Source organism: Acipenser ruthenus, chromosome 23 (genome assembly GCF_902713425.1).
Source record: "Acipenser ruthenus chromosome 23, fAciRut3.2 maternal haplotype, whole genome shotgun sequence".
Classification (NCBI taxonomy): Eukaryota; Metazoa; Chordata; class Actinopteri; order Acipenseriformes; family Acipenseridae; genus Acipenser; species Acipenser ruthenus.
This window is the reverse complement of record NC_081211.1, coordinates 20,757,545-20,783,692: the sequence shown is the minus strand read 5'-3', so window position 1 is coordinate 20,783,692 and position 26,148 is coordinate 20,757,545. Positions and strand designations below refer to the sequence as shown.

Sequence of the window (26,148 nt, the reverse complement as noted above, 5' to 3'; positions counted from 1 at the left end):
CCTTGTGTGTCACAGCTGCTGTGTTCTTTTCTGCAAGCATCCTGCCTTCTGCCTTCCTTCCACTCCTTTCACCTCCACACTGCCCCCCCCCCCCCCCCCCCTTCTGTTTGAAACATATTATATATTCATTTCATTAAAAAGAAAGGCCTACATCTGTAAAACCAGGAAAGAAAATAGCAAAGGGATTTATTTGTGTTGGAACTATCCGCAGGTAGTTAACACTGCCAGGTAGCACCCTCAAAAACTTGCAATTGTAACTACTAGCAGCTCTAGCATTTGCCAAGCAAAAGTCTCAATAATGAAGATTTAACCCCCTACTCTATGTACCAATTTATAGTACAGTTCTTAACTTACACTGTACTTTACCTGCAGAGTAAAACCGCTCCTTAAAAGTAAAGCTGCTGATTTAATTCATGTGAACCACTAAGATATATACTTTTTTAGAAAAAAAAAAAAAAAAAGTACTCTGTGTCAAACCATGACCAACTGTATGTATTTCTTTATTAAGTTTCCTCATTCATCTTTGCCATTCTGATACCCCACGGCCACCTTCCTTTCAGTAATTGCTATTTTTAGATTCTGTTTCTGCCGGAACCTCTCTACTGCAGCATAAGAAGGACATTGTACCCTCCACATCTGCTTTAAATCACAAACCACCTGATTGCTCGGTTACCCTGGCTCTCCTTTGTGAAATGTATCTGTTTTGAATAATTCCCTTTCCTGCAGAGATCTGTGTAGCCAGGCACCAGAGAATAACAGGATGCCAATGTTACTTATTCTTTTATAAAATACCTAATTTATAAGTTTACTTCAGGGCTGACTCTGTGCCTCCCTTGGAAGGGCTACAAACTCAGTTTATTTGTTACATTTCAGAATTTGATGTGCCAGTTGGCATCAGTTTTCATCATCCACAAATAGAAAGCCTGTTTTTTGTCAGCTGCACAGTCAAGGTTGTTTTTCTTTCTTTCTTTCTTTCCCTTTTTTTTTTTTTTTTTTTTTTTTTACTTTCTGGTACTTTCCAGAATCCCTGCTTACTTCTATTAATCTTTATGATGTGTATATATATGTGTATATATATAATATATTTTATATATATATATATATATATATATATATATATATATATATATATATATATATATATATATATATATATATATATATATATATATTAGCTCAAAGAGCTAAATATAAAATATAAAATTAAATATAAAATTAAAACATTGTTGCTATGAGTCAAGCTGTGTGTCTTGTTACTATGAGTCAAGCTGTGTGTCATCTTCTGTTCCACCCAATTTTCTTTTTGTTGTCTCTTGTTTTGGATTTGTTTTTTCTCTGCTGGCATTTTAAAGTGTTCCCTCATTAACTGGCATGGGATACACAGTATATAACCACAGTTAATATCCATGTTTGCAGATATGTGCCATTTTGTAATATTTGTAATATTATTATTTAAGAAGTTGCTGAATTAGGTTTAAACAGAAGTGTGATTCAAGGGTAGCTGATTGAATTACAAACCGAGACAAAAGGCATGCAGTCATTTGGCTGTGTTTTATTTTATTATACCAGTCCAGTATTTCTTGGAAATTGTATAGTCAAGAAGTTGAAATTACAACTCATTTAGCCCACCCCGTCATTTGCATATGGTAAACAAATGAGAGAAAAAACATAGTTTGTATTATTTATATGTAGGTCACAAGTAGTTCTGTTTTTTGGCCAGAGGATGTCAGTGTTGTCAACAAGTGAGGCAAAGGAAAACAGTGACAGATGTGCTAATGTGATTACATAGATTGTACTTCCAACATAGGCTGTTACCATGGCATCCAGGATGTGAAGGGCTTTGTACTAAAATACAGTTAACTCTTTCATTCCTGGAGAGAAACACATCACTAGGTCACTAGACCTTTAATATTGGATAATCTAGGATTGACACATTGAAAAGATTGAAGAGAGGAACAGATAAAACTAAACAATAGTTATTTATCTAGACAATATACACTAAACACAACATATTTACACTAAATAATACACTAAACAATACTAAACACTAAACAATAATTATCTCGTTTGTTTTATTGAATTGCAATGATTTTTTAAGCTGTCAAGGTCTATATGTTAGAAATGTACAGTAGAATGTTACATTACAATTAAATAATATAAATTCATTTGATATGCTTATAAATATATTTTTTGTTATTAAAAAATGTAGTGTTTTGATAGAAAAGGGAAAAATGCAGTTGTGCTATGGGTTAAAATGTTTCTACGTATTGGTTAGAACTAGATAAACCAGGCTATTTAGCTAGCTTCTCCCTTAAGACAGCAATTTTAGCTTTCCTGGAGTACTTGAATCGTTCCATTCTACAGTATATTCCTTTGTGTGTGTGTGTGTTTGGGGGGGGGGGGGGGGTCTGGCATGGTTGCATTACAGTGCTTTATTTATTGAGATAAAATCATGGTGTTACGTCAGCCGAATGTGAATGAAAAGTAAAATGTTTATAAGGGAGCATTATCCTCCCTACTTCACTTTTCTGCCAGAGTGTGGCGTATTTGAGCCATCTTGTGATTTTTGCTCCCTTGGCTTGGTGTTACATGGCCCCAGCTGTTACATGTTACCGTGACTGGAATGAGATTGTTTGTGGGGAGGATGGGCAGGGTTCTACGCAAGCTAATCTCTTGAGATGCCAGGAAACCTTTAACCTTTTCTATGTAGAGTAAAGTAATCAATTCCATCTGCCAGTCTCTGTCTCTCTTTGTGTTGAGCTCTATACCTTGCAGTATAATTGCACAAATGTACACAGGCATAACACAAATGTTACTCATTTTAAATATGTTACCTATTAGAACATGTTGATTCTCTCAGAACTGAATATTGATGTTGGTCCTTCAGTTTATTCATATTCACAATTATTTTCACTACTTAGTTGCAAGGTTAATGTTTTGATCATTTGTCCTACTGCATATTTGGCATTTTTTGTAGATAAGTCTGAGGGTTATTATTATTTTTTTTTTCCTTTATCTCCTTGTGCAGTCTGTCAAAGCTGCTCTGAGAATTCACTCCAGGGGCAGGGAGCAATTTGGCACAGAAAAATTAAAGGATTATATATAATTGCTGCAGTATTTTAATAGGAGCCATGCATTTAATATCACTACAGCTGACTCCTCGTGTTCCTGTTTTGCTTTACAGTGTAACACTGTATTCCTGTGTGTGTAATTCCGGTAATTACACAGTTTGTCTCGTGCATGTCTCCCTCACGCACACATACACTACTGCCCTTTATTTTTTGCTTGTTTATATTTTTGCAAGTGAAAGGAATTTTGTTTACGATTCATCCTAGAAGTCTGTCTGAATTAACCTCAAAGGCAGTGTGTTTACTTCTCGAGAGACGTGTTTTCAAATCCTAATCTGTCTGCATTGAATCCATTCTATTCTGTGCAGCAGAGTCTCTTCATCTCCTTCTCCTCCTCTTCCTCCTCCTCCAATCCCCTCCAGCTAAGAGCGAGCGATGTGAGTCCCATTTCAAACTGGGTCACTGCTCATCTGGGTTAATGTGAGCTTCCCTGCACTGCTGAAAACTGACTTTCCCTGTCAAAGCAGCAGAACCCCCCACTTGCATGAATATATATATATATATATATATATATATATATATATATATATATATATATATATATATATATATATATAATATGTGTGTGTGTGTGTGTGTGTAAATAATATTATTATTATTATTATTATTATTATTGTTCCATTTCATTTTCTGCTTGCAGTGAATCAGATTAAGAGCATGTATTAAAACCATCCCTCTGCTTTTCAGACCTGCTTTCTTGGGGTCAGGTAGCAGTGGATATTCTGTCAAGTTGCATTAGTCACAGATGCAGTGTTTGCATACAGGCGGTGTTCAGAGAGAGAAAGAAAAACAAGGTGTTGGCTTTGTTCAGACAATTCTCATTTTGTTTTTCATAATGCCCCCCTTTGACAGTATAAGATTTAGTTACCTTTGTTGGCTTTGCCTTGCTGCTTCACTAGCTGACGTCAGGTGCTATGGCGCTTAACAAAAGCTGTTCTAAGGGAGAAAGGTTTAAGAATAGATGCTTTAGTTGGATCACAGTCCTACAGTACTATGTTCGATACCCAGCAGTGCTACTGTATGTCACCCTCAGGGCGTTTCGGTCTATGAAAAACTATTTATATTGCCTCGCCATGTATGTGGGCTAAATCTTTTTAATATTTGTATTTGTCATACTTTCTTTTGTCTGGTGATACAATAAAAGGTGCACAAGTTGCAAACCAATGCATAATTGGTTTGATTCCTGCTGTTTCCCTTTTTTATTTACCTTCAATGGTACCTCTGTGTTCCTCAGGCTGTTTGAAAATGTCATAACATTGGCCAAATTACTTTTATAGCCCCTGCTGAGTGAAATGTTTTATCAATGGAGTGAAGCAATCATTTTAAGCCTTGAGTGTTGAGACCAAACCAAATTATGTAAATGTTTAAATGACGTTCTATGTAAGTGAAACTGCGGGTGCTTCTGGCCCCTGGTAAAAAAATTATTTTAATAAATAGATAATACATTAAATAAACAAGACCATTAATCAGCCCATGCATTACCCCCTGTCGCCACTATAGTTCAAAATAAACACCAGGCTCAGCCAGACATAACTATTTACCCAAGAGTGTTAAAACAGGAAATCCAAAGTATCATGTTCAAATCATGGCAACTGGGATACTGTTTTCACTGAGTATGCAGCACATTGTGTTTAGGAAAGACTAAAAAGGGTTTGAACATACTGTAGTCTTGCCCTGCCACGTTTTACTTTTTTTTTTAAGTTCATAAACCTCAGATACAGTATCATTTAATATACTTTTCTATCTTCTTTACATATCCTTGCCATCATCTGCAACGTTGTAAATAGAAATGATGACTTACAATTGTTATAATAATGCCAGCTTCTGGAAAGGTGACTTTGAACTGCTTGTCAGGAAATTGATACTGTAATACTGCCTTCCTGCAGATGTTCAGAGAGTTTAAACTGTATTTTAAAAAACTGCAGAGCACTATAGAATTGAATATTCATTCCCCTGTGATTTAATTAGCTATGATTTCAGAGTTCTGTCAATAACCTAATGGCACGGATAGAATAGAAAAGTGCATTGATTCATTTAAAATACCAGTAGAAGCAAAATTCAGCTGCATTGTAAAATCTGGTCTCACATTTCTTCCCCCTAGAAAATCATAGAAGTAACTATTTACTGTGATCTTTCTTTACTTTCATTATTGCACATCAATAGCATTTTGCCATAACTAGTGGTCGTAATGAGTGAAATTATGTATAATTCCATTTCCTTTTAATTTATGTATACTTGAGTTTGATGGGTTTTTTTTACATTAGCATTATGCCTTTAGAACTAGTCAATGTTTCATTCTTATTGTTGTCATGGAAACTGAAAGTAAAGGAGCTTTATTGACAACAACACTGTCAGACAGAATGGAAATGAATTGTAACCATGAAAATACTGAATTACAGGTTGTCTTTGACCCCTTAAATGAACAGTATGCCTGAACACTTTTCTTGACATTTATTTTTTGCTTCTCTACAGAGGGTGATGAAACTGGAATTATGGATGGCCTGATGGAAGCCTTGCAGTCAGGTGCCGCCTTTAGGAGAAAGAGGGGCCCTAGGCAGGCGGGTAAGTGTCTTTCGTTCTAACTGCAGAACCAGCAGTCTGGGGTGCTATACGTTTACAGAAGCAGTGGCTCTGAGAGAAGCTCACATCATGCATTGGTGAAAGACCGGTATCTACAAGGACTGCATTCAACAGTTTGAGACCTGAACCTTCTGCTATATTCTGTATGTTTTCTAATGTTTAAATACAAAGTTTATTTTCAACAGTACTTTTGTGGGCCAGGACTAATTTAGAGCAATCTTTCAAATACATGGTGTTTATGTAAAGTAATTGGGTTGCTTCAGAATCTGAGAAGGCCTGGAAGTACATGTAGACCTCTCAGGCCATGCCGATTGATCTATTGGAGTTTATATCTCAGGTCACGTACTGATAAAGGACTTTTGTTATCGATTCTTTTGCCCAGGGGTGGTAAAGTGGAGTGTTTGTTCTAGTTCTGTATCGGAATATATAGGACTCATCCTACTCCGCTACATTAATAACAGTGATGTCCTTATTTTATCTCGCCACTGCCACTGATCTATATACCCCATTCTTGTTGGACCTAATTAGCTTTTTATAAATATGCAGATTAAAGATTAGTTTCTCTACTCTCTGCCACAGCTCATCAGGGTGCCACTTTGCACTGGAAACAGTCATACATTTCAGGATGAGACAGGAACCTTTTGATCTGACAAATGTGCACAATGTTTAGCTGTCTGCTCCTTCCAGCCTATAGAGTAGACATTCTGTAGTCTTTGCTAACGGATGCATACAAATTGAATTAAAGCATTTAACTAAGCATTTAATTAAGGTTTTTCAAGCATATTGATCAATCTAACAGAAATATACTTGAAGGGGAAGTTATTAACATTGCACCTATATCCCTTAGCAACAATAATAAAGGTATATTTTTGCTGAAGCGATTCGTTTATGAGCTTAGAGAAAATATACAATAACCACAGCATTTTTCATCTACTTACTAGATGATAAATGGACATATGTAGTTCTGAAAGCTTACATTTTGTGTGTGAAGCCTGGAATAATATGTATTGTCGCCAAATGTCCCTATTGGCCCTATTACCTTGGTACACAAGTCACGTATTTGTATGGAGACCTTGGCTAGGTTAGAGTTGATCGATGGGGGCTTGTCCATGGAAGCAGGAAGATGTATTGTGTTTTGCAGTCAGGCAGGTAGGTCAAGGCAAACCAAGCATGTCTACCTTAACAGTCAATAACAGTCACCAACCCACATGCAAAGTACATGGCCTTCAATAATTTTGTAAGCATTGACCAAGAAGAAGAAAAGGAGGAGGAGGGAGGGAGAATGTTGCCAAAAATAAGAAGTCTACATTTTGATGGGATTGAACTAATTTACTTTCACATAGAGTATGAATTGAGATGTGAGCTGTACAAACAGAAAAATACCTTCAAACTTAAAAAATAAATAAAACAGTCTCTAATTATTGGCAGACCTAAATAGTAATTTGAATAATCATTGATTTGTAACACTGGGGTTTTCTGAAGTAGTCTGTGAATTGTGCAGATTATTATTTTAATATGATTTGTTTATTTAGCAGACACCTTTCTCCAAGGCAACTTACAGAGACTAGGGTGTGTGAACTATGCATCAGCTGCAGAGTCACTTACAACAACGTCTCACCCAAAAGACAGAGCTCAAGGAAGTGACTTGCTTAAGGTCACACAGTGAATCAGTGGCTGAGCCGGGATTTGAACTGGGGACCTCCTGCTTCAAGCCCTTTTCTTTAACCACCGGACTACACAGCTGCTTATGTGCTGCTGTAACATAATGTTTAATCAAATCATCTCGAAGAGAAAGGACTTCATTGTGCTTTTATTCAGTGCATCCGCTTTACTAATGGTAATCATTATACTAAAAAAAAAGACTTTTGAAATGCTGTGTTTTTAAAATTTATAATTGTTCTTCCATGTACTTTTCTCCGTCCTTTTCACTGTATACGGTATATCTTCCTAGGTTGTTAAACTACACTCTGCAGCTGTTCATTAGCTCATCTTTCTCAGATTTGAAGGTAGTTTTGTTCCATAATTAGCACTGTTTTCAGCCTGCCTAATTCTTATTCTTAACTTTCATAACTTAAATAGGCAGCATCTGCTCTTTAATTCTATCTGCCTCGGATCTGGAAGCTGGATTGGTTACCCAAACACCTTCTGCTGTCTGGCACATTTGGATGGCATAGAGTTTGGTCCTGCTGAGGTATAAACACAAAGTCAGAGGTAGACATGAACTTTGTAAGGGGATAATCTTGACAGATCTGGAATTTAGACTAATCTGTCTGTCTGATCTTTTAACGCGCTCTGTGCAGTATTCTGTTAGTCATGGGAGAAGTATTGATTTAGATGTGGGGTGATCAGTTGTCAAGGTTAAGAGACGATTAGAGTAGCAGACCCCACTTTGAAACCTGGATAAGAAAGCGATATGGAGTGGCTCAGGCTGGATTGTGATGTGGTATTAATAAAACGAATCTTGCCTGAATGCATACAGTAGAAAATGTGAGGTATGAAAAACTTGGTGAGGTATGAAAACATGCAGAATATTTCCTCATAACTTATCATAGTATCCAAGACCTGGAATTTAATTATTTAATTACACGTGGAACAAATCAGAATTTAAACCAGGTTACAATTAATATCCCATTTCATTTTAGCTATCAATCTGCAAAACATTCTGCATTTCCCACAGCAAATTGCTATTGCTTCCTTAAAAAAAAAATACATAAATATCTGTGAAGTTATCCAGAGTTTATCTTAATTAGAAAGCTGACTATTAGCGTAATACTATCTAGCAACAACACATTGAATCTTCATGTCGGCACTAACTAATACTTAAACTGGGGAAAAAATAGCTTTACGTGGGCATTGGATTGACACAGATGATTTCATATTAGAGATTTGCCCACATACCTTTCATTAGAGGCTTTAAGTCACAGTCAGAGGATTATTAAACAAAGGTAAATTCGGTTTGCCTTTTTATGCTGTTCAGCCCACACAGAACAAGTTATGACATACGCCGTGCAGCCCAGCCCAGCTCAGCGCTGCCTCCCTGCTGTCTCTCCATGGACTGCTTACTCTACATGCTGTTCAGATATTTTCCTAAACTGTGTGTGCTTGTACTTGCATGTCATTCTCTGACAACGCATTCACTTTTTAATGCCTGTCATTCTGGTTTTAAGTATTAGTCCCCAATATAAGACGGTGAAGTCTACCTTTTTAATGAAACAGTTTGTTAAGCAGATGTCAAAAAAAGTGAGGGATTGATCAGTCAAAAGCAAGTCCATTGATAACTTCAAAAAAAAAACTCAATCATAGTAAAACTTTAACCAAAGTAAGTGCCCTTCATCGTTGTTTCTTAAAAGGTCATAAGCACATCTTATCCATGTGCTGGTGCTATTTTATCAATGTGGTCGGTGTGGAACTCACAATTGCAACCTGCCTGTAACAATATTCTATCTTATAATAAATGTACTCATGTACTAAAAGTTGTATCTACATAAGCTTCACCAGTTCATAGTTTGATTTGGTATTCGTATGATTTTTGAGAGCTTACACTGCTGGAGGCGCCATTGTCTTTTTCATTAAACAAAAAAAAAAAAAAGAGGTTACTGTTAAATCAATAAAAAAACTAGAATGCAAAAAAGATACACATATATTAACGAGACTGGAAAGGCTTAAAAGGGAACATTAGCAACAAATGCCTATCCCCTTGATATTAGCTTTCTCTGGCTGTCTTAGAACTTCCCTTGTCCTGTCTGATGTAGTGCTTAGAAACTGAATATTTAATGCCGCTCAGGTGATTAAATATGCAGGCACTGCGGAGAGGATGTCAGGTTTGCTTTCTGTGGATAATTAAGGGCATGTGCTGTACGAAGGGAGCAAGGCATTCATTCACTGCTGGATCTAGAATAGGAACAACAGTACATTTCCAGCTATGCTCTGGGTCAAAACTTTACTTCGCCAGGCTCCTGCAGGGCATAAACCCTAGTGTGTAGCGTGAATCTGCTTTTGAGCTGAAAGATTTAAAAAAAGCAAAGACATTATTTTGACTTACTCTAGGTACTTCTATTTCTTAACACAATCAAATTCTATACAGTATTTATTTAAGTAACATTTCCTTTTAAGACTTCTATTTTTGTAGGTAATGAAATTTACTTTTCCCAACTTCAACGAATCCTATTATCACCCAACCTTATATTTGCACATGCTTGCATAAACTGTAAGAAAGTAATCCAATTTGTGATTTTGTGTGGCAGATTTGTTTATGCCCTTGGCCATTTCATTAGCAGTGGCACAGAATGTTTTTTGTTGTCAATATGTTGGTGGGTCCAGACAGTCAGTAGTTGTAGTGGTAGTAATGGTTTAGTATTTCTTTCTACTCTAGCAGTGAGTTGACCTAAAGAACCATGCCATTTTCAGTGTCCATTCATGTGTCCATTTTTTTTTTTTAAAGTTGAAAGTTTTTTAGGTATAAACAAAATTGTATCTTGGTTGTATCAATTCTGAGGAAGGCATATCATTCGTATCAGTAATTGGAATAGCATGATTTCATAAAAATGTACATTTTTATTAAGCTGTAGTAATTTAAGATATCAGAAAGGAGAAGTTTCAATATACTGCATTAACAAACAAGCACCTCCAGGTATGCAACTATTCTATATCAACCCATTTCTAAACACGCTTCTGTGTCTAACTAGACACTAACACACTCAGTTCTGTTAAACGAGGAACCTGAAAATGAATTAATATTTACAAAAAGCCAGCAGTCATCTTTTCTGAGTCTTTAATAAAACCTATCGTCGAAATGAAAGGAGGAAAATCTGGAAATGTAATTGGCTCCTGGGAGTAAAGTGAGCAGATGCTGTGAGTGATGTGTGCTCCCACACTGGTAGTTCAAATAGTTTGATGCTAGACCAGCGGCTAGGAAATTCTTTCAAGCTGCACAGTTGTTCGTCAAAAAAAACGAATTTAGAAAGTGTTTAGAATGTTTATAGAGATTGTCTTCACTGTCACTAGGGAATCATTAACTTTGCATTGAATAGCAACAGAGGATACATTTTTGTATGAATTTACTACACAATAGTGGTTTACAACTTCACCAAGGGAAGAATACTAAGCCATTAAATTGACACATACGAATGCCAAAATAATATTGATGAATTTTCTTATTGGGGTATAAGCATCAATACAGTATGGGTTTATTTTCTTAAGAAGTAATTTTCTTGATTACTCATGCAAAAGAAAACACAAAATGAAGTGTTAGAAATTCTTCTTGGTTTCTGTATATTTTTTGAGTAAACATAGACTGGGGTGGTTCAGTTAGTTCAAACAGACTGCAACACTTTACCATCCATTGGCTTCATCAGGCATAACTTTAAACATCATTCCAGTATGTATATATAAAATATATATATATATATATATATATTGTAGAAAGAGCGGCGTCGCCTTTAAGAAATGGCGACGCCATTTGAAATACTATACAACCCATTTTTATGAAATACTGGACAAGAGACGCTGTCTATCGGTAACGAATTTAAAACAATTCCGCAGTTTCCGTGACGATTGGGGAACCGTCACAACTGCCGTTTGTATGTGGATATGTATTTATTTCGGGACTCAGAGGGAAACGCGCATTCATGCGCAGCAAAACTAGCGAGCTGTAACAGCAAGAACTGGTTCACAGAAACACGGGGGTGTCTCAGAGTTCAAGCACAATATCCTTATTGTCCACGCCACCTGTGGAAACTGTTGTTCCTGTCTGTACAATAAAACCACTACCAAAACCCCAGACTGTTGCCTCAGTTCTTGCTGTTACAGCTCGCTAGTTTTGCTGCGCATGAATGCGCGCTTCCCTCTGAGTCTCGAAATAAATACACATCCACATACAAACGGCAGTTGTGACGGTTCCCCAATCGTCACGGAAACTGCAGAATTGTTTTAAATTCGTTACCGATAGACAGCGTCTCTTGTCCAGTATTTCATAAAAATAAATTAAACCTTAACAAAACAAAAGACTACCTCACCAAGAGGATAAACGCCCATGGTAAAACAAAATACAGCTTTTGCTCAAAACGAAATCAAACGTTCACTTTACCTTCCAATAACACGTAATGCACTTTCAATTCTCTGAGCCCTGTTCAGCAGTACACACCGGCGGTGCTCCCCACAATCACCCCCGCTGTCCCGCTCCACTTCCCTTTATACCCAGAAACCCCGCCTTCCCTATTAAAGCTAAGGTTCCTGGGTTGTATAGTTTTTCAAATGGCGTCGCCATTTCTTAATATATATATAGTTTAAAAGGTATACAGCCAAAGTAGTTGGGCCACCAGATTTCTAGACTTTGAATGATTCAATATTGGCGTAATATATAAGTACAGTTTATTCTCCTTTTTTAAATAAAAACAAAAAAAACATATGTGTGTTGTCATGCTTTGGAGAGTTTCTCTGATAGTGTTTGTGGCATCATCATGGCTACGTGGACAAGGCTATATTTTAAATAGTGATGTAGGGAGATGAGAAAGAATTAGTAGTACAGTTTCCAAGAAATTCAGTCCTCACTGAATATTTGGACCATATGAAACTAAAACTAAATGAAATAAAAAGCTACCCTTCCTAACTGTCTAGCCACAGTGTCCCACTAAACAGGGAGTTGCTCTGAGTTTGTGCGGTGTCTGCATTGTAATGAGCAGTCTATAACTCTGCATTAATGAACTTGCATGTTCATTGTAGTTTTTAAATTACTGGTAGGGTAAACACACTTTATTTAAAATAATCTATTGCATTTTTTAATGTATTTAACTGTGTCATACCATTGTGTTTTATATGCTTATGGGTCTATCAGAGCAGTTTGAATAGTTTTATTTTCTGCTCTTTAATAGAAGAGTTTAATTTGAGAACATAAACACCACAGAGGATTTAAAGAAGCATTCTTTAACATTTGTTGACACCAGTTTATGAATTTGTTTATTTAATAAAGAATTGTTCATTGAGAGATTAATTTTAGTGATGTGTGAGTAACACTGTGTCCATCAAAACTGTTTAAATGATGCAATGTATTTTCCATTATATGTGACATGAAAAGCTTCTATAGAAAAATACCAACAATAACTAAGATTTCATATATGTAGTTAATACCGAAGCTTAAAAAAATAGTCTAAATACTTGCAGGTTAACAGTACAAAACAACACTAGAAGAATATTCACCATAAGTACTTCTTTCTTCATTTTATATTAAAATTGTTTTTGCTGGTAACAGACACTAGTACATATATTTCATTGAATTTTCACAAAGGCAATACTTTCTTTGCCCCAGATTTGAAAGCCCTTTCGCTCCCCATCCTCACTTGATGAATAATACTTGTTCAACCTCTGGTAGCAGCAGCTGCTTTTCTGCTCTGCATCTTTTATTGGCTCTTTAAACTGCCGTTTCAGCGCCAGCCATCAGACAATAAGACAGACCTGGGACAATAGGCCCAGCACAAGCCTTTTTGTTCTGCCTAAACTAAGTAAAGTTAGCACACCAGACAACCCTAAAGTGAGACCCTGCACCGCATCTGAAAGAATGGACCCTAGGAGGCAGACACGGAGATGGGCAACCATGAAACTCGTGGCTGGTTTGATCTTCGACTTCCATTTACAATCCCAGCAGATGGCTTCATTCTGAGTTATTTTGTGTGTTCTTTAAAAAAGAAAAAGAGAGGAATGACATAGGGGGCAGCAGGCTGGCTTCTGCAGGGCTAATAATCCACAAAAGACATTGTTGCCTTGTAGCATGTGGTCTGTCTTGGTCAAACTGGGACGTCAGGTCACTGCTCAAGCTTTGTATTTTACAATAATGGGTTAGTGTGTGTGTCGCATGCAGCAGAATTATGCCAGTAACTTGTTGGAATAGTTAGAGGCAGCAACATGTGTTTGGACAAAAGTTTAAACCTTTTTGTTCTTCTTTTGACCACAAATATAACACAATAAGCCCATCTGCAGAATTATAAATGACCTGAATTGGAGGGCTGGTGAATTTAAAACCCATCCTGTTTGTGAGTATATTGGAATGCACTCAGATGTCAGTGGCTGTTAAAGTGAAGAGCAGTTACACTTTACAAACTGCTGAGGGTGCTGATGATCAGGAAACACTACATGTGCAAAGTTCTGAACAGTTTGCTGTTGGCTTTTATATTGTGTAAGACATACTTATATTAACATCAAAGGAAGTATACAATACAGAAATATATATTTTTTGTTAAGATTGACAATAGCCTCCCCTATTGTGGTTTCTAAACCACATCACACCATCCACCACATGTTTATCTGCCAGGCATCTACTTGCCTTTAGCATACAATGATATTTGCGTACCATGCCATTAGCTCCAGATTTTATTCATCTTTATAACTCTTAGTCCCTTTTGCTTTTGAAGTGGGGACAAATTATTACAGCTATAAAAAAAATGGTCCTGGAACTGCTTTATACAATTTTATAATATCCAGACTGTTTTGTGAGACTAACTTTATTTGTATTGCATGTTTTATTTACCGGAATAATAATCTGTCTAGACCAGAGAGTTCCTGGGCTATTACTGTTTTGGTAAAAGAGTCACAAACTCTTTAGTGTCCTGTTTTTAAAGTGATCATTCATAACATTCATGGTTACAAGTTTACATTTCAAGAGATGCTTCATATTGCTGAAACCAAATTGTTTTCTATCTTGAAGTTAATAGTTTTTTGCCCTCTATGTATACACTTGCTGTCCATTTTGTTAGGGACCACCCACAGTTTGCCTTGAACCCTTCATTTGGTTCTACTGTGAGGCTGAATAAAGTCTTGTTTGTACCTGAAAATTGTTGCTGAAAAAGTTGAGGTTGTCAGGGTGTCTGTACTGGTTTATACTGTTTCTCGGATCCATATACTGATGTATCATAATATATGCAGTTCTGCAAGAGATTAGCATGAAAAACCTCATACTTTAACATTGTTGAAATCAGATTAGTTTGAAAGGATGATCACCCTTGTGTATTTTTGAAGGAATTAAAAAGGTGCAAATGAGATGTTAGCAGCAGCTTGCTTATTAATATCAGCGGGATTTTAAAGAAAAACATGTTTAAATTAATGTTACCTAACTTGCCTAGGGACAGAGCTCCTGTTGTTAATTAAATGGTACTGTTTGTTAAATGGGCTATGGTAATCTGCCTCTATATGCTTTGGTTTTCTGCCGTTTGTGTTTTAAGCACACATAATCTAACATTTTCTTTTCTTTTTCTATAGACTCCATGCTCTCCTTGTCAGAGTACAGTGAGGAAAACCTGGTAAACGGTTTGGCGTGTGTTTGAGTGTGTGTTTGAGTGTGTGACTAATCCCAGTTTATCCCAGACGACAAGAGTACCACTCTTAACCCTCACCTTTACCTCCAAAACAAAGCAATGCACTATCTGTAGCTGGATATGGTACAGAAGTACATTGACAAATCCTTGTTGTTAAAATGTGCCATTCTCTTCAAGTACCAGGGGCTGAAATAATAATAATAATAATAATAATAATAATAATAATAATAATGATGATGAAAGGGCAATGACATTTTGCTATAATGATAAGACAGATGAATACCGAATTTTGAAACACTTCTGTTTTTAGTTGATATACATAATTGGATTTTGTTTTTATTTTTTAATCAAAATATTGATTTTATATTGTCATTGAATGCTTTGGAAAGGGAGGCAGCCCTTGAAATGTATTCACTGGTGATTACTGAATATAATACTTTAATACGTGTGTGCTTTTTTTTTTTTTTAATGCATGCTTGTTTTTGGTTTTTTTGGCAGGGGTCAGTCCCCAAGATGCTTCTGTCTGAAGACTATATTGCTTGACTCGTATTTTGTCAGATATGTAATCTTGTGCAGTTTGGACCCATGAAACTGAGAGGTTCTGTGTGCTCAAGCTGTGAAACATGACATTACTCATATTATACATAGCACCCTAGAAACCAGAAGGAATAACTGTTTAACATAGAAAGGGTTTGTTTGTTTTAGTGCTTCTATGTACAGGATGCCATCTGCACACACATTCGTAATCGTGATTGGCTCTTCTATGTGATTTTACAATACCATGTAATTGTTGTGAGTCAGATTCATTATTACAGGCCTGCTTGTTTAACAGTGGTTTTCTCAAACAAAAGAAAACAAACGTCCAAGAGTTTTCATTCTCCTCTGTTGAAAAATATAAAAGATCAAAGCTGGTTCCGACTTACATGAAAATGACTGTACAGTTTTGTCTCTCAGTGATTCTGGGAGAAGTCATAAAATACATAACACAAAAATGTCTTTCCTTCCTAAAAATAGGTAATCGCTACAACCTTTTGGGTACTGCTTTGATGTGGTAAAACAGCCATCCCATTCAGGGATGAAAGCCAGATTTAGCTTTTAAAATGTAAACCATTTTCAAAATAATTGCAAAGAAAAACAGGTGTGTGTTTTCATGTGACTGTCAATGCACCAGACTTTTTTTTTTTTTATATACACAAAAGTTTCAGCTTAACTCTAGTAAACTAGTCAAGGGTTTTATTATTAGGCTTCTAATCTTGATGACCTTCAAAAGTTAGTCTTTATGGTGCCAATAACGCCTTGATCGCAACAGGAATGGGTGGGCTTTAAAAACATGAAGGTTTTTGAAATAATGTTCCTCTTAAGGATTAACCTTCTCAAGAGGGTATGTTTTGAGGAAAATGTGAACTGGTTTAATCTCTACTAGGCTATAATTGGATGTTCAACAATGAGACTAGCCCAACAATGAGAGAAGACCTGTGTAAGAAAATGTTCAATTAACCCTCATGCTTCAAAGGTACACCTTAAATGTGCCTTTAACTTTGAAAACCCCTTAATGATCTTCATTTCATGGGGGGTCGAGTAAACTGTTGTATTTGGAGTTCCAAGTGCATGTCAGTCTAAAAAAGCCTACAGGAATCTCATAGTGAGCAAAGGAAAACATAGTGGCAGCCTTTAAGATCATAGGGTTACAGTTAACTGGAAAGAGCTTAACCACAGATCACATTCACTGAATTCATGGCCAAAGCTGTGGTATGGCCTTTTTTCCTGGTGTCTTTTCTGTAACTCCCCCTGCTGGAAGAATTGAGAAGCCTGCTAATATGTGCTCCTGATTTTCATTAATTTACTAGTTTTGTCCTTTTGTATTTAAGAATGTCATAACCCAGACACCAGTGGAAAGCTGAAGCTTTACAGTTTATGTATGTGTAAACTCACTCCCCTGTATTGGATGTATTGGATTTAGAGTTCTGAACTCATGATTAAAAGGGCTGGCATGACTTGCAAAATATTAAAATGTAAAATATATCTGTCACCATTATTGCACTGTATAACATCCAACAATGGGGACATGATTATCAGAAAGCAATCCTGCTCCATATAATATAACCAACTATAAGAAACAGTACACAGTGGTAATGATCTCGCTTTAATTTAGCCTGGGGTGAAATCTAGTAATTATAATGTCTTGTAGACTGCTGTGCCCTGACACACAGTTTTTGAGTAATGCTAATATATCTCTTTTATTTTTAACATCACAATTACTTGTCTCTCACCAAGATAGTTATTATTAAAGTGCATTAGACGTTGAATGTTGCTAGGGCTTGTTGTTGTTGTTGTTGTTGTTGTTATTATTATTAGTAGTAGTTGTAGTAGTGTCATTTAAACATTGAGTAAACTGAGCAAGTTCTAAACAGCTGATTACTGTATTAGGTGCAAGCCCTATACATATACATATGTAACAAACTTGGGCTTTCAGCAAAAGTCACAATGCTATAGTTTTATTTGACCGAAATATTTAAAATGTGCAAAAGAAGCTAAATTGGAGTAAAAAGATTAAAGGTGAATTTCTGACAACGGGCTAACCTGATGCCATTTTGGAAACTTCTGTGTGAACACTTGTAATGATCGATTGCTCTCATTAAGTAGAAGAGTGAGTTCCATGACTTGTGTAGTAACTCGCTGGAATGCTTTTTAACTCTGAAATCAGCTGGGAGTGGCAAGGTCAGCGCCTCCTTTTGATCATTATCCCACATGGCCCTCTTCAGACGAAATGTAGTTTCTCAGGTCAGGGGTTGAAAACTAAAAACTGAATATACACAAGCATATAGAGCTGTATTCTATTTAATGGCCTAAAATGAGTTTCAAATAACACCAGACATCCTATAAGTGGGAGTCACCTTTTGACCTTACTCAGGAAGTAACTGTGGAGAGGACAAGAATAATCATCTTGTCAATTATATTTCCTTTTAATTGTCTGTTTCATCAGCTGCTTTCTGTTGCCATACAGATACAACAGCTTTTATGCATAACAACCTGTATTTACAGATGTACATAATTGCATCTAATAAAGAATAACATTTATGTGTGGCAACCAGACATTTCCTGTGGTAGCCCACTGAAATACCAGGCACAATATTTCATTCATCAACACCTACCTCCCACCACCACCAAGCCCTTACAGCAATAGACTATGTATTGGATTTATAAATAATAAAGTACCTGAGAACAAGCATTTGTAGTTTTAGAAATAGTGCCGGTATGTACGGTTTGTGTGTGTGTGTCTAAAGATACACAGCACACATTTCAGGGGTGGTTAAAAACAGCTCTTTCTTATTGAAACAAAACTGCCCCAGCTCAAAGGAGGAAGCTGGTAGTCAACGAGGTGCAAAAGCAGGAGGAGAGGATGAGGTGTATAAAGGCCATTTCCCAGGCCAAGCAGGGAGAATGGATGAGATGGGAGAGTGTGGAACAACGCAAGATTGGCTGGCAAGACCTATGGTCAGTGGAACAGAGCAGGATCAGTTTCCTCATCAGGTCAACATATGATGTTCTCCCATCACCACAGAACCTAAACCTCTGGGTAGGAGAGGATCCCTCATGTCCTTTGTGTTCATCACCTGCAACATTAAGGCACATTTTGACAGGATGTAAGGTGGCTCTTAGCCAAGGACGGTTTACTTGGCGCCATGACCAGGTGCTGCGATGTTTGGCCTTAGCATTGGAAGACAAGCGTAACATGACCAATAAGTTGTCACCTGTTCCATCAAAACATTACACACAAAAGACAACATTCCTCCGCCCAGGAGAGCAACCACCAAGAAAAGGTGTTAAAACCAATCCTCGCCCAGGACAACTGGAAGCTGCTAGAGACTGGAAAATGCTGGCAGATGTTGGTCAACGGCTTATTTTTCCACCTGAGATTGCCACCACTAACCTTCGACCAGATATTGTCTTGTGGTCTGGATCAGCACGCCTTGTTCACCTGGTAGAGTTAACAGTGCCATGGGAGGATGCTGTAGATGAGGCGTATGAGAGGAAGAAACTGCGGTATGCTCAACTAGCCACTGAAGCGGAACAGCGAGGATGGAGAGTTCGGGTTTACCCAGTGGAAGTGGGTTGTCGAGGATTTGTGGCACACTCTACAACCCGGTTTCTCAGAGACGTCGGATTCAGTGGCCAAAAAGCAATCTAAAAAGCCTTGTCGTTATGTTATTGCACTTTGTGCTGTGCTCAGTGATTTCTCGTTTGTTCCCCACCTTCCTCCGTCTTCCCAGTTAGACTAGGTCTGGATTGCTTATTGGAAATCCATCATAGTAACTGGCTAGTGGCTGCCGTTTCAATGGAGCCTGTCTTTAGTGCCAAGTATTAAAAATCTACCCTTGTCTTGAAAGGCAGATTGCATTGAGATTCCTTAAGCTCTTAACTACGCAGACTTGTAGACAAAGTTTTATTTTCTTGTTGTAAGAAACTCTTAGTCGTTCCGTGCTGTGATTGTGGAAGGTAAAGATATAAGATTGTATTCATGTATTTTACATTCTTTATAGTTGCATTGTGATAAAGATGAAATATTGGTTTCCTCAACAGGAGTCCTCAAATTATGAGCCTACCCACAGTAGTGTTGTAAGCATGTTACCTTAAACATCACTACATGCATAAGAGTTCATCCTAATTAAATGTGACCTGTATGCAAGATTGTGGTACAACTGGGGTTAAAGTTTAATGGATAATGTGTAATATACTGTAGATTTACAGTAAAGATGTGGTGTAAATTAGATGTAGATCCAGCTAAAGTGATGTTGTAGGATAAGATTAAATGTATGCTTAACCAACACAGAAAAGCCATGTACCATAATTGCCAATATATAAAGCGCAAATGTTTATACACCCACATTTTCTTAATTTGTGTAATGACATCTGAACAGTGTGGACAAGTAGATACAATAAGTATTGCTTGCCATTCCTGACATTAGTTATTTGTTTAACATGAATCAGTGTCTACTGTTATAAAGACAAGAGCAGGGTGACACTGAGTGGTGCGTTTTATATACTAAAAAACATTGTAATTACAGTTGACCATTTTAATACCTTTTAAATAAACCAAACTAGCAATTGATAACAGGCCCTTGCAAATATGAATATCCTCTTTAGTGCTATATATATTTAGTAGATATCTACATCTTTCTTTATCTAAAGAGAAACAATTTCCATTTGTAGAGTGCACTTTCAGTAACCAGCAAAGAATATTTAAGTAAAACATTTTAAAGTGGAAAAATGTTTCATATTTTCTTACTACTTAAATTCTGAAAATACATATATTTAGAAAGGCAAGTCATGGTCAGTGAAAGGTTAAAGCAGTCCCTGTCTGCAATTCTGCCTGACCTAAATAAGATGGCATCATATCCTCAGGGTCTCTTTCTGCGCAGCTTTATAGATCTGGTGCTGTTTTTCCACACAGGAAGGAGAGCTGCCTCTCTTTGTAAAAAGGCCTGATTAGACGGAAGCTGTAGACAATGAATTGTTAGGGGTATGTTTATAATTAAACTGACCTGGGGTGTAGAATGGGGTAGCAGGGGAGGATGCATACACCTACTATAGAAGCAGAAACTACATCTGCTGAAAATAACAGGTTTTTGCCCATCAGTCTTCTACCGTATTGCATCTGTTTATAAAATAAGGGTTCCTCTCCCCCAAAGAGAGATGTTATAGTCTATAACAAATATTATGTTTCTGGAGGGGGGGGGGGGTTGGAGTGGTAGACGAATAGGTTTAGTTTCTGCTTAGAAGAGACAGTATGTCTCTGTTATGTTGGCTTCAAGGGGGTGTTGTATCTGTGTACATTTATACAGATATGTAATGTGAGAGTACAGCTTATCTTCAATACCAGAAATAAAATGAACTCCAGGTCAGCAGTGTTTCAAACCACAGTGAAGTAAGTACCAGAATTTGAGATTTTGCTGTTGTCTAATGGGAGTCTGGCATTAGAGTGACATAATGTGGCTGTCACTGTATACATACATATGGGCGCGATAATTAGAAGCATTAATAATCAGAATCGTGCATCTCTGTTAAAAAAAAAATAATAATTCTTATGTAAATCAGCATGACCCTCTTTCGTGTTACTCCAAGTAGATAACTTCAGATATGTCCAATTCCATCTGGGGCAGCTGAGTGCTTTACACCCATTTCACGACATCTCCTTCATAGATTATGTGAGTCGAGTCAACACCTGCAATGCAGTGGTAAATAAGTCACTGCCTGTCACTCCTAAGGACACAGTACTTTCTAAACAATCTTTTTTTTTTTTTCAGTGAGTTGCCTGCTTAATATTGAAGAATGCAGGCTCTCCCTCTTGCCCTTAATTCAGTACTAGGTGTTAATATTGTCCTTATTTTCTTTAATCCCTATATATGTATGAGGTTGAATGCAGTCAGCATCCTCCTGTGATAAAAACAACCACCTTTTAATAAAGCTGTCTGTGTGCCCACATTCTTTGAGAAATTAGTAAACCCATTTGTGTTCTAAAGACATTTAAGATGTGGAGCCGGTGTATCTAGTAGTTAGTACTAGAAGCATGGGGATTGGCCTTGGAAACGTTTCTTTAGGGTGTTGTATTGTAGTACCACTTTACATGGGGAAGATATAGCATGTTACATGTAGATGGCATATGTCCTTTCTAAACAACAGCCAAAACAACATGGGGAGCATGTGGGGCCCACATACTGGGAATGTCGCATGAATTAGTTTTGCAAAGGAGACAAAATAGTGCCGGTTTCTGATCTCCCCCAGACTTGCCCCTTTTTTCAATATTTTATTATTCTCGCTCAGTATAAACACCGCAATGGAAAATTAGTCAGAAGTTTCCAGATTACAGGTTTGTTTTGTTTTGTTCTAGCCAGAACTGTCCCTTTTTTGCTTGGCTTTAATATGCTGCTGTTCTGTGTGGGGTTTACAAAGCAGAGCTTTCTATTGAACTGAAGGAATTCCAAACCATTTGTGTCATTTCATGGGTAGGATTGAAACAGCTTTACACAATGCTAGCCTGCTTTTCTTAACCCTATAGTTTAGAGCCTGTATTTTCCACAATGGGAAACGTACAGGCAAATCGCCCGCTCCATAGCAAATGTATGAAGTGGGCAATTTGCCCACAATGGGAAAATTTGACCCATAGTGTTCATTGAAGGCATGCTGCTTTTCAACATACTGCGTTCTGGTAGAGGAAATTGCATTTGGTGCTTGTTAAACTGGTCAACAGTGTAGGTCGCTGCCTCTTTTAGAATGTATTGTTTAAAGTTTCATAAACTTTGATTGCTTTAGGGCAGAAACTCCTCTTTTGAAATGCATTTGCATTGTGGTCCGGTTTAAATAAATAAAGTATCAGTGCCAACACCTTGTTAAAAATGAAGGGACAGAATGTTGCACACAGGAAACAACTTATGGTTCTCATTCATTTCTCTTTCATCCCCAGCACAGCCCTCTAACATGATTGCCTCACTTTTTTGTTTCCATCTTTCACAATTACTTTTCAAAACCGTAACCGATCTTTTTACTAGTGAATAATGTATTTCTTTCTTTTGCAAAAGTTGGGCGACAGCATATGTATTTAACTCCCCCACTTCACTCCCTGATCCGATATTGGCTCAAAAAAGCCACCTCTTTATTATTTTATTATTATTTATTTCTTAGCAGACGCCCTTATCCAGGGCGACTTACAATTACAACATATTACATTATACATTATTTCACATTATACAGATATCACATTATTTTTACATACAATTACCCATTTATACAGTTGGGTTTTTACTGGAGCAATCTAGGTAAAGTACCTTGCTTAAGGGTACAACAGCAGTGTCCCCCACTGGGGATTGAACCCACAACCCTCCGGTCAAGAGTCCAGAGCCCTAACCACAACTCCACACTGCTGCCCTCTTTGTAATGCATCTGGCTTTTTAATAATTACACAGTCAACAAGATTTGTGTTTTCCAGGAGATTGGGTGTTGCGTGATTTAATGTTGCTGTTCCAGCAAAGGCTTTGTTGCCTGGTTATGCAAGTGTGATCTGGACACTGCAGAGACTGTTTCGCACTTATGTTCCTTTGGCCTGTTCCTTGCATGCTAATTACCCGCAGATTTTCTTTTCAGAAAACAGAAGGCAAAAGCGGCTGGCCTTGGCAAAGAGGGAGTAACAGAAGTGTTATCCAGAACCATATTATTTCCCCTTAGTTGCTTGAAAAGTATTTGAGAACTTGACTGCCTCAAAACCTTTAAGGACCTTTGCCGAGCCCCTGTAGGTGCCTGCTGCCCTCCCATGCAGTGTGACTTGTGCATGTTACAAAACTGACCTCGCAAAGTGCCAATTGAGTTTCTTAACAAGTTCTCAACCAATTTTCCTTTGTCATTCTAGCCAACAGAAGAGCTGGCAATGCTGTGACATCCCTCCTGGCCAAAGAGCTGATGCAGGAGGACGCGATATCTGCTGCACCGCTGAAAAAGAAGAAAGAAGAAAAGATTAAAGAGAAAACAATGGCTGAACCAGAACAGGAAGCACTAGAAGATATTTTAGAGGCTGCGCCTGCCAGATCCAGTTAATAATTAATCAATTGAGAATGAAGAACACAGATCATGACTGTAGCCTGAGTGAAATGACTAGCGTCACTCAAATATCAGTGTGGGTTGGTACCTGTAGTACAGGCTGTGGGTTCTACAGGAGTTCTTTAAGAAGATGGTCCATTGCATTCACTTGGTGAGGGATCATTTCTTCTCAGCATCCCACAGTTTATTTTTAGCACCAGTATCGATGCTGAGCATTACTATTTACACTGGATTAGGGTTAACTTTAGTGGCGCCTAACATGCTTATACATACCATAAAAAAAAAAAATCAAATTTATATCTGTGCATATTCCAGACTTTACTGGATCTACAAACTTTCTGAGACCGCTATTGTCATACATAAATACCTTTTTTTTTTTTTTTTTTTTTTAAATCGGCATAGAAATTTAATATTTAAAATTATCTTTAATCTTACTGGTCAAATTAGATTGAAGACTGCAAGGGACAGTTTTGAGCAGATTGTGCTGGCTCACTATTTGGCTGAAATTGACTAAAACATTGTTTTGCAGGTTGCTGGTTTAAAAATACTGTAGGGTGCATTGTAAAGTAAATAGATGTAGTTATAACAAGTGCCAATCTGCCTTACATCTGCACATATTTCAACTAATACAATTCTTCAAATGAAAAGGTGCTGATAAGAAAGTTCACTTCCACATCAGTTGTTTTATAATGCATTTATACTTGTGTTTACTGTATTAATTTTATTTGTGGCTACCATAGTCTGGTACCTCTGTACCTTTCGGTACTTTTTTGTTTTGTATGTCGTCTTATCTTTTTATAAAGTAGTTTCTTAAACAAACATATTTATACAAGCACTGGATTATATATATATATTTGCGTGTACTTCCGTCTTCTCAGTAAATTGCATACTTTCCTGTTGGTTTTTAGTCAGCTTCAGCCATAAGTTGACATGTTCACAATGTTAGGTATTTACTATACAGCTGTGAACATGTGGTTGGCACCCAAAACTGAGAAACATGCTGCATGAAGGAGGAGGAGCATAAACTAAGGCCTGAAGATACGCGTTTCATTTTGGGGGTCAGACTTGAAACAAGATTATGAAACAAAAACTTCTATTTGAAATAGAATTGATTTAAAGAGAAAAAAATACATATAGTATAAAAAAAATGTTTAAATAAAGTGAAAAACATGTTAATGGGATTCATATCTGGGGGGTTTCCAAAAAAATCCTTTCCATGTAAGGATATATAAAGACACCGAACTTTGAGATTCATGTATTATATATTCATCTATACAACTTGGTATTCTGCTCACATACTTAAATATACAAACCTTATCCAATTTGTCTTGAGTATTTTTTTTTGTCAGCAAGGTGTGTGTGTCGTGTCATGTGTCCCCCCCGCCACCCCCCCCCCCCCCCCCCCCCAACACCAGTAATTTTCATTACTGATATTGTTACCATGGGCGACTTAATTCCTATATTGCTGTTCTGGATTGCCTGTCACTTAATTTGTGCAAAGGATGGATGACTGTTGTCAGGAATACTACTGTGTTTTTTTTTTTTTTTTTTTAATATTTCAAACTAAATATTAATACGAAAGTGTGCAACTTGGACCATGAATTGCATCCCTTCTGTTGTAAGTTGGTGATAGACAAGAGCCTTGCTGCTTTTATCCTTTCCATTATTATTATCTTTTATAATGGTCAGAAGTGTTGCTGCAAGACTGCTTTTTTTTATGGTGGTTAGGAATGGGAGCAAGAGAATATCTGTTTGTAATATCTGAGAATGTTTCTCCCTCCGTGCCGTATATGTTGTTGTTTTTTTTTCCTTCTCTCCATCATTCTCATTGTTGCAGGAACAAATCAAGGACAAAAACCTGCAAACCAGAAGCTTATTGGAGATTATCCAAAGGAAATACCATGCAAGATACACATTTTACAAGCTTGCAGAAAGAAAACAATAACTTTCTGGTTACTGTATGTATATGTTTGCAGGAGGGCAGGATATAAAATTCCTGTTATTCGTTTGCAGCATGGTTATTCTTTTTAGGTTATTTTTAACATCATCAGCTTACAACACCAAATGACAACTTGGTAATAACCCTGAAACTGCAGCTTTTTCATATGAAGTCTTTTTTTGTAAAGAGGCATCTGTTTGTAAAGGATATCCTCATTTGCTGCACTTATGTTTATGTAACACTGCCACGTCAGGGGTTAAATTCATGGAACAAGAGGAGAAAAGGCAGGAAGTGTTTCCTTTACACAGAGCTCGAGTTTGTCTGTAATTCATTAAGGAAGCACCTGGGCATGAGGCCCAAAAAAAAAAAAAATGCGCTATTTGCTTTTCATGACTCCTGCCGGAATTCTTTAAAAACAAAGTTCTCTTGTTTTCTTTAGAGCTTTCAAGACTTGGCAAACGGAGGGTGGTGTTCAGAACAGGAAGTTGATAGATGGCGCTATAAGACCACAAAATGTAACTTGTCTGTATCTGGTCATTACAACGCCCTCCAAACTTCCTGTTTCGTAATATCCTCCTGTGATTCTTTAGCAGGCCTTGCACTGGGCAGA

At 37.1% G+C, this 26,148-nt stretch overlaps 1 protein-coding gene across 1 annotated transcript in view; it reads left to right on the top strand.

The window, feature by feature from the left end:
- Nucleotides 1–24,921, top strand: part of LOC131699630 (protein diaphanous homolog 1-like) — a 59,732-nt gene extending 34,811 nt beyond the window's left edge. Inside the window, exons 10-11 of the mRNA XM_058996802.1 lie at nt 5,601–5,690; nt 23,412–24,921. Of these exons, the coding sequence (XP_058852785.1) occupies nt 5,601–5,690; nt 23,412–23,596 (275 nt within the window). The 3' untranslated portion in view covers nt 23,597–24,921. The remainder of the gene's footprint in view (nt 1–5,600; nt 5,691–23,411) is intronic.
- Nucleotides 24,922–26,148: the final 1,227 nt, after the last annotated feature.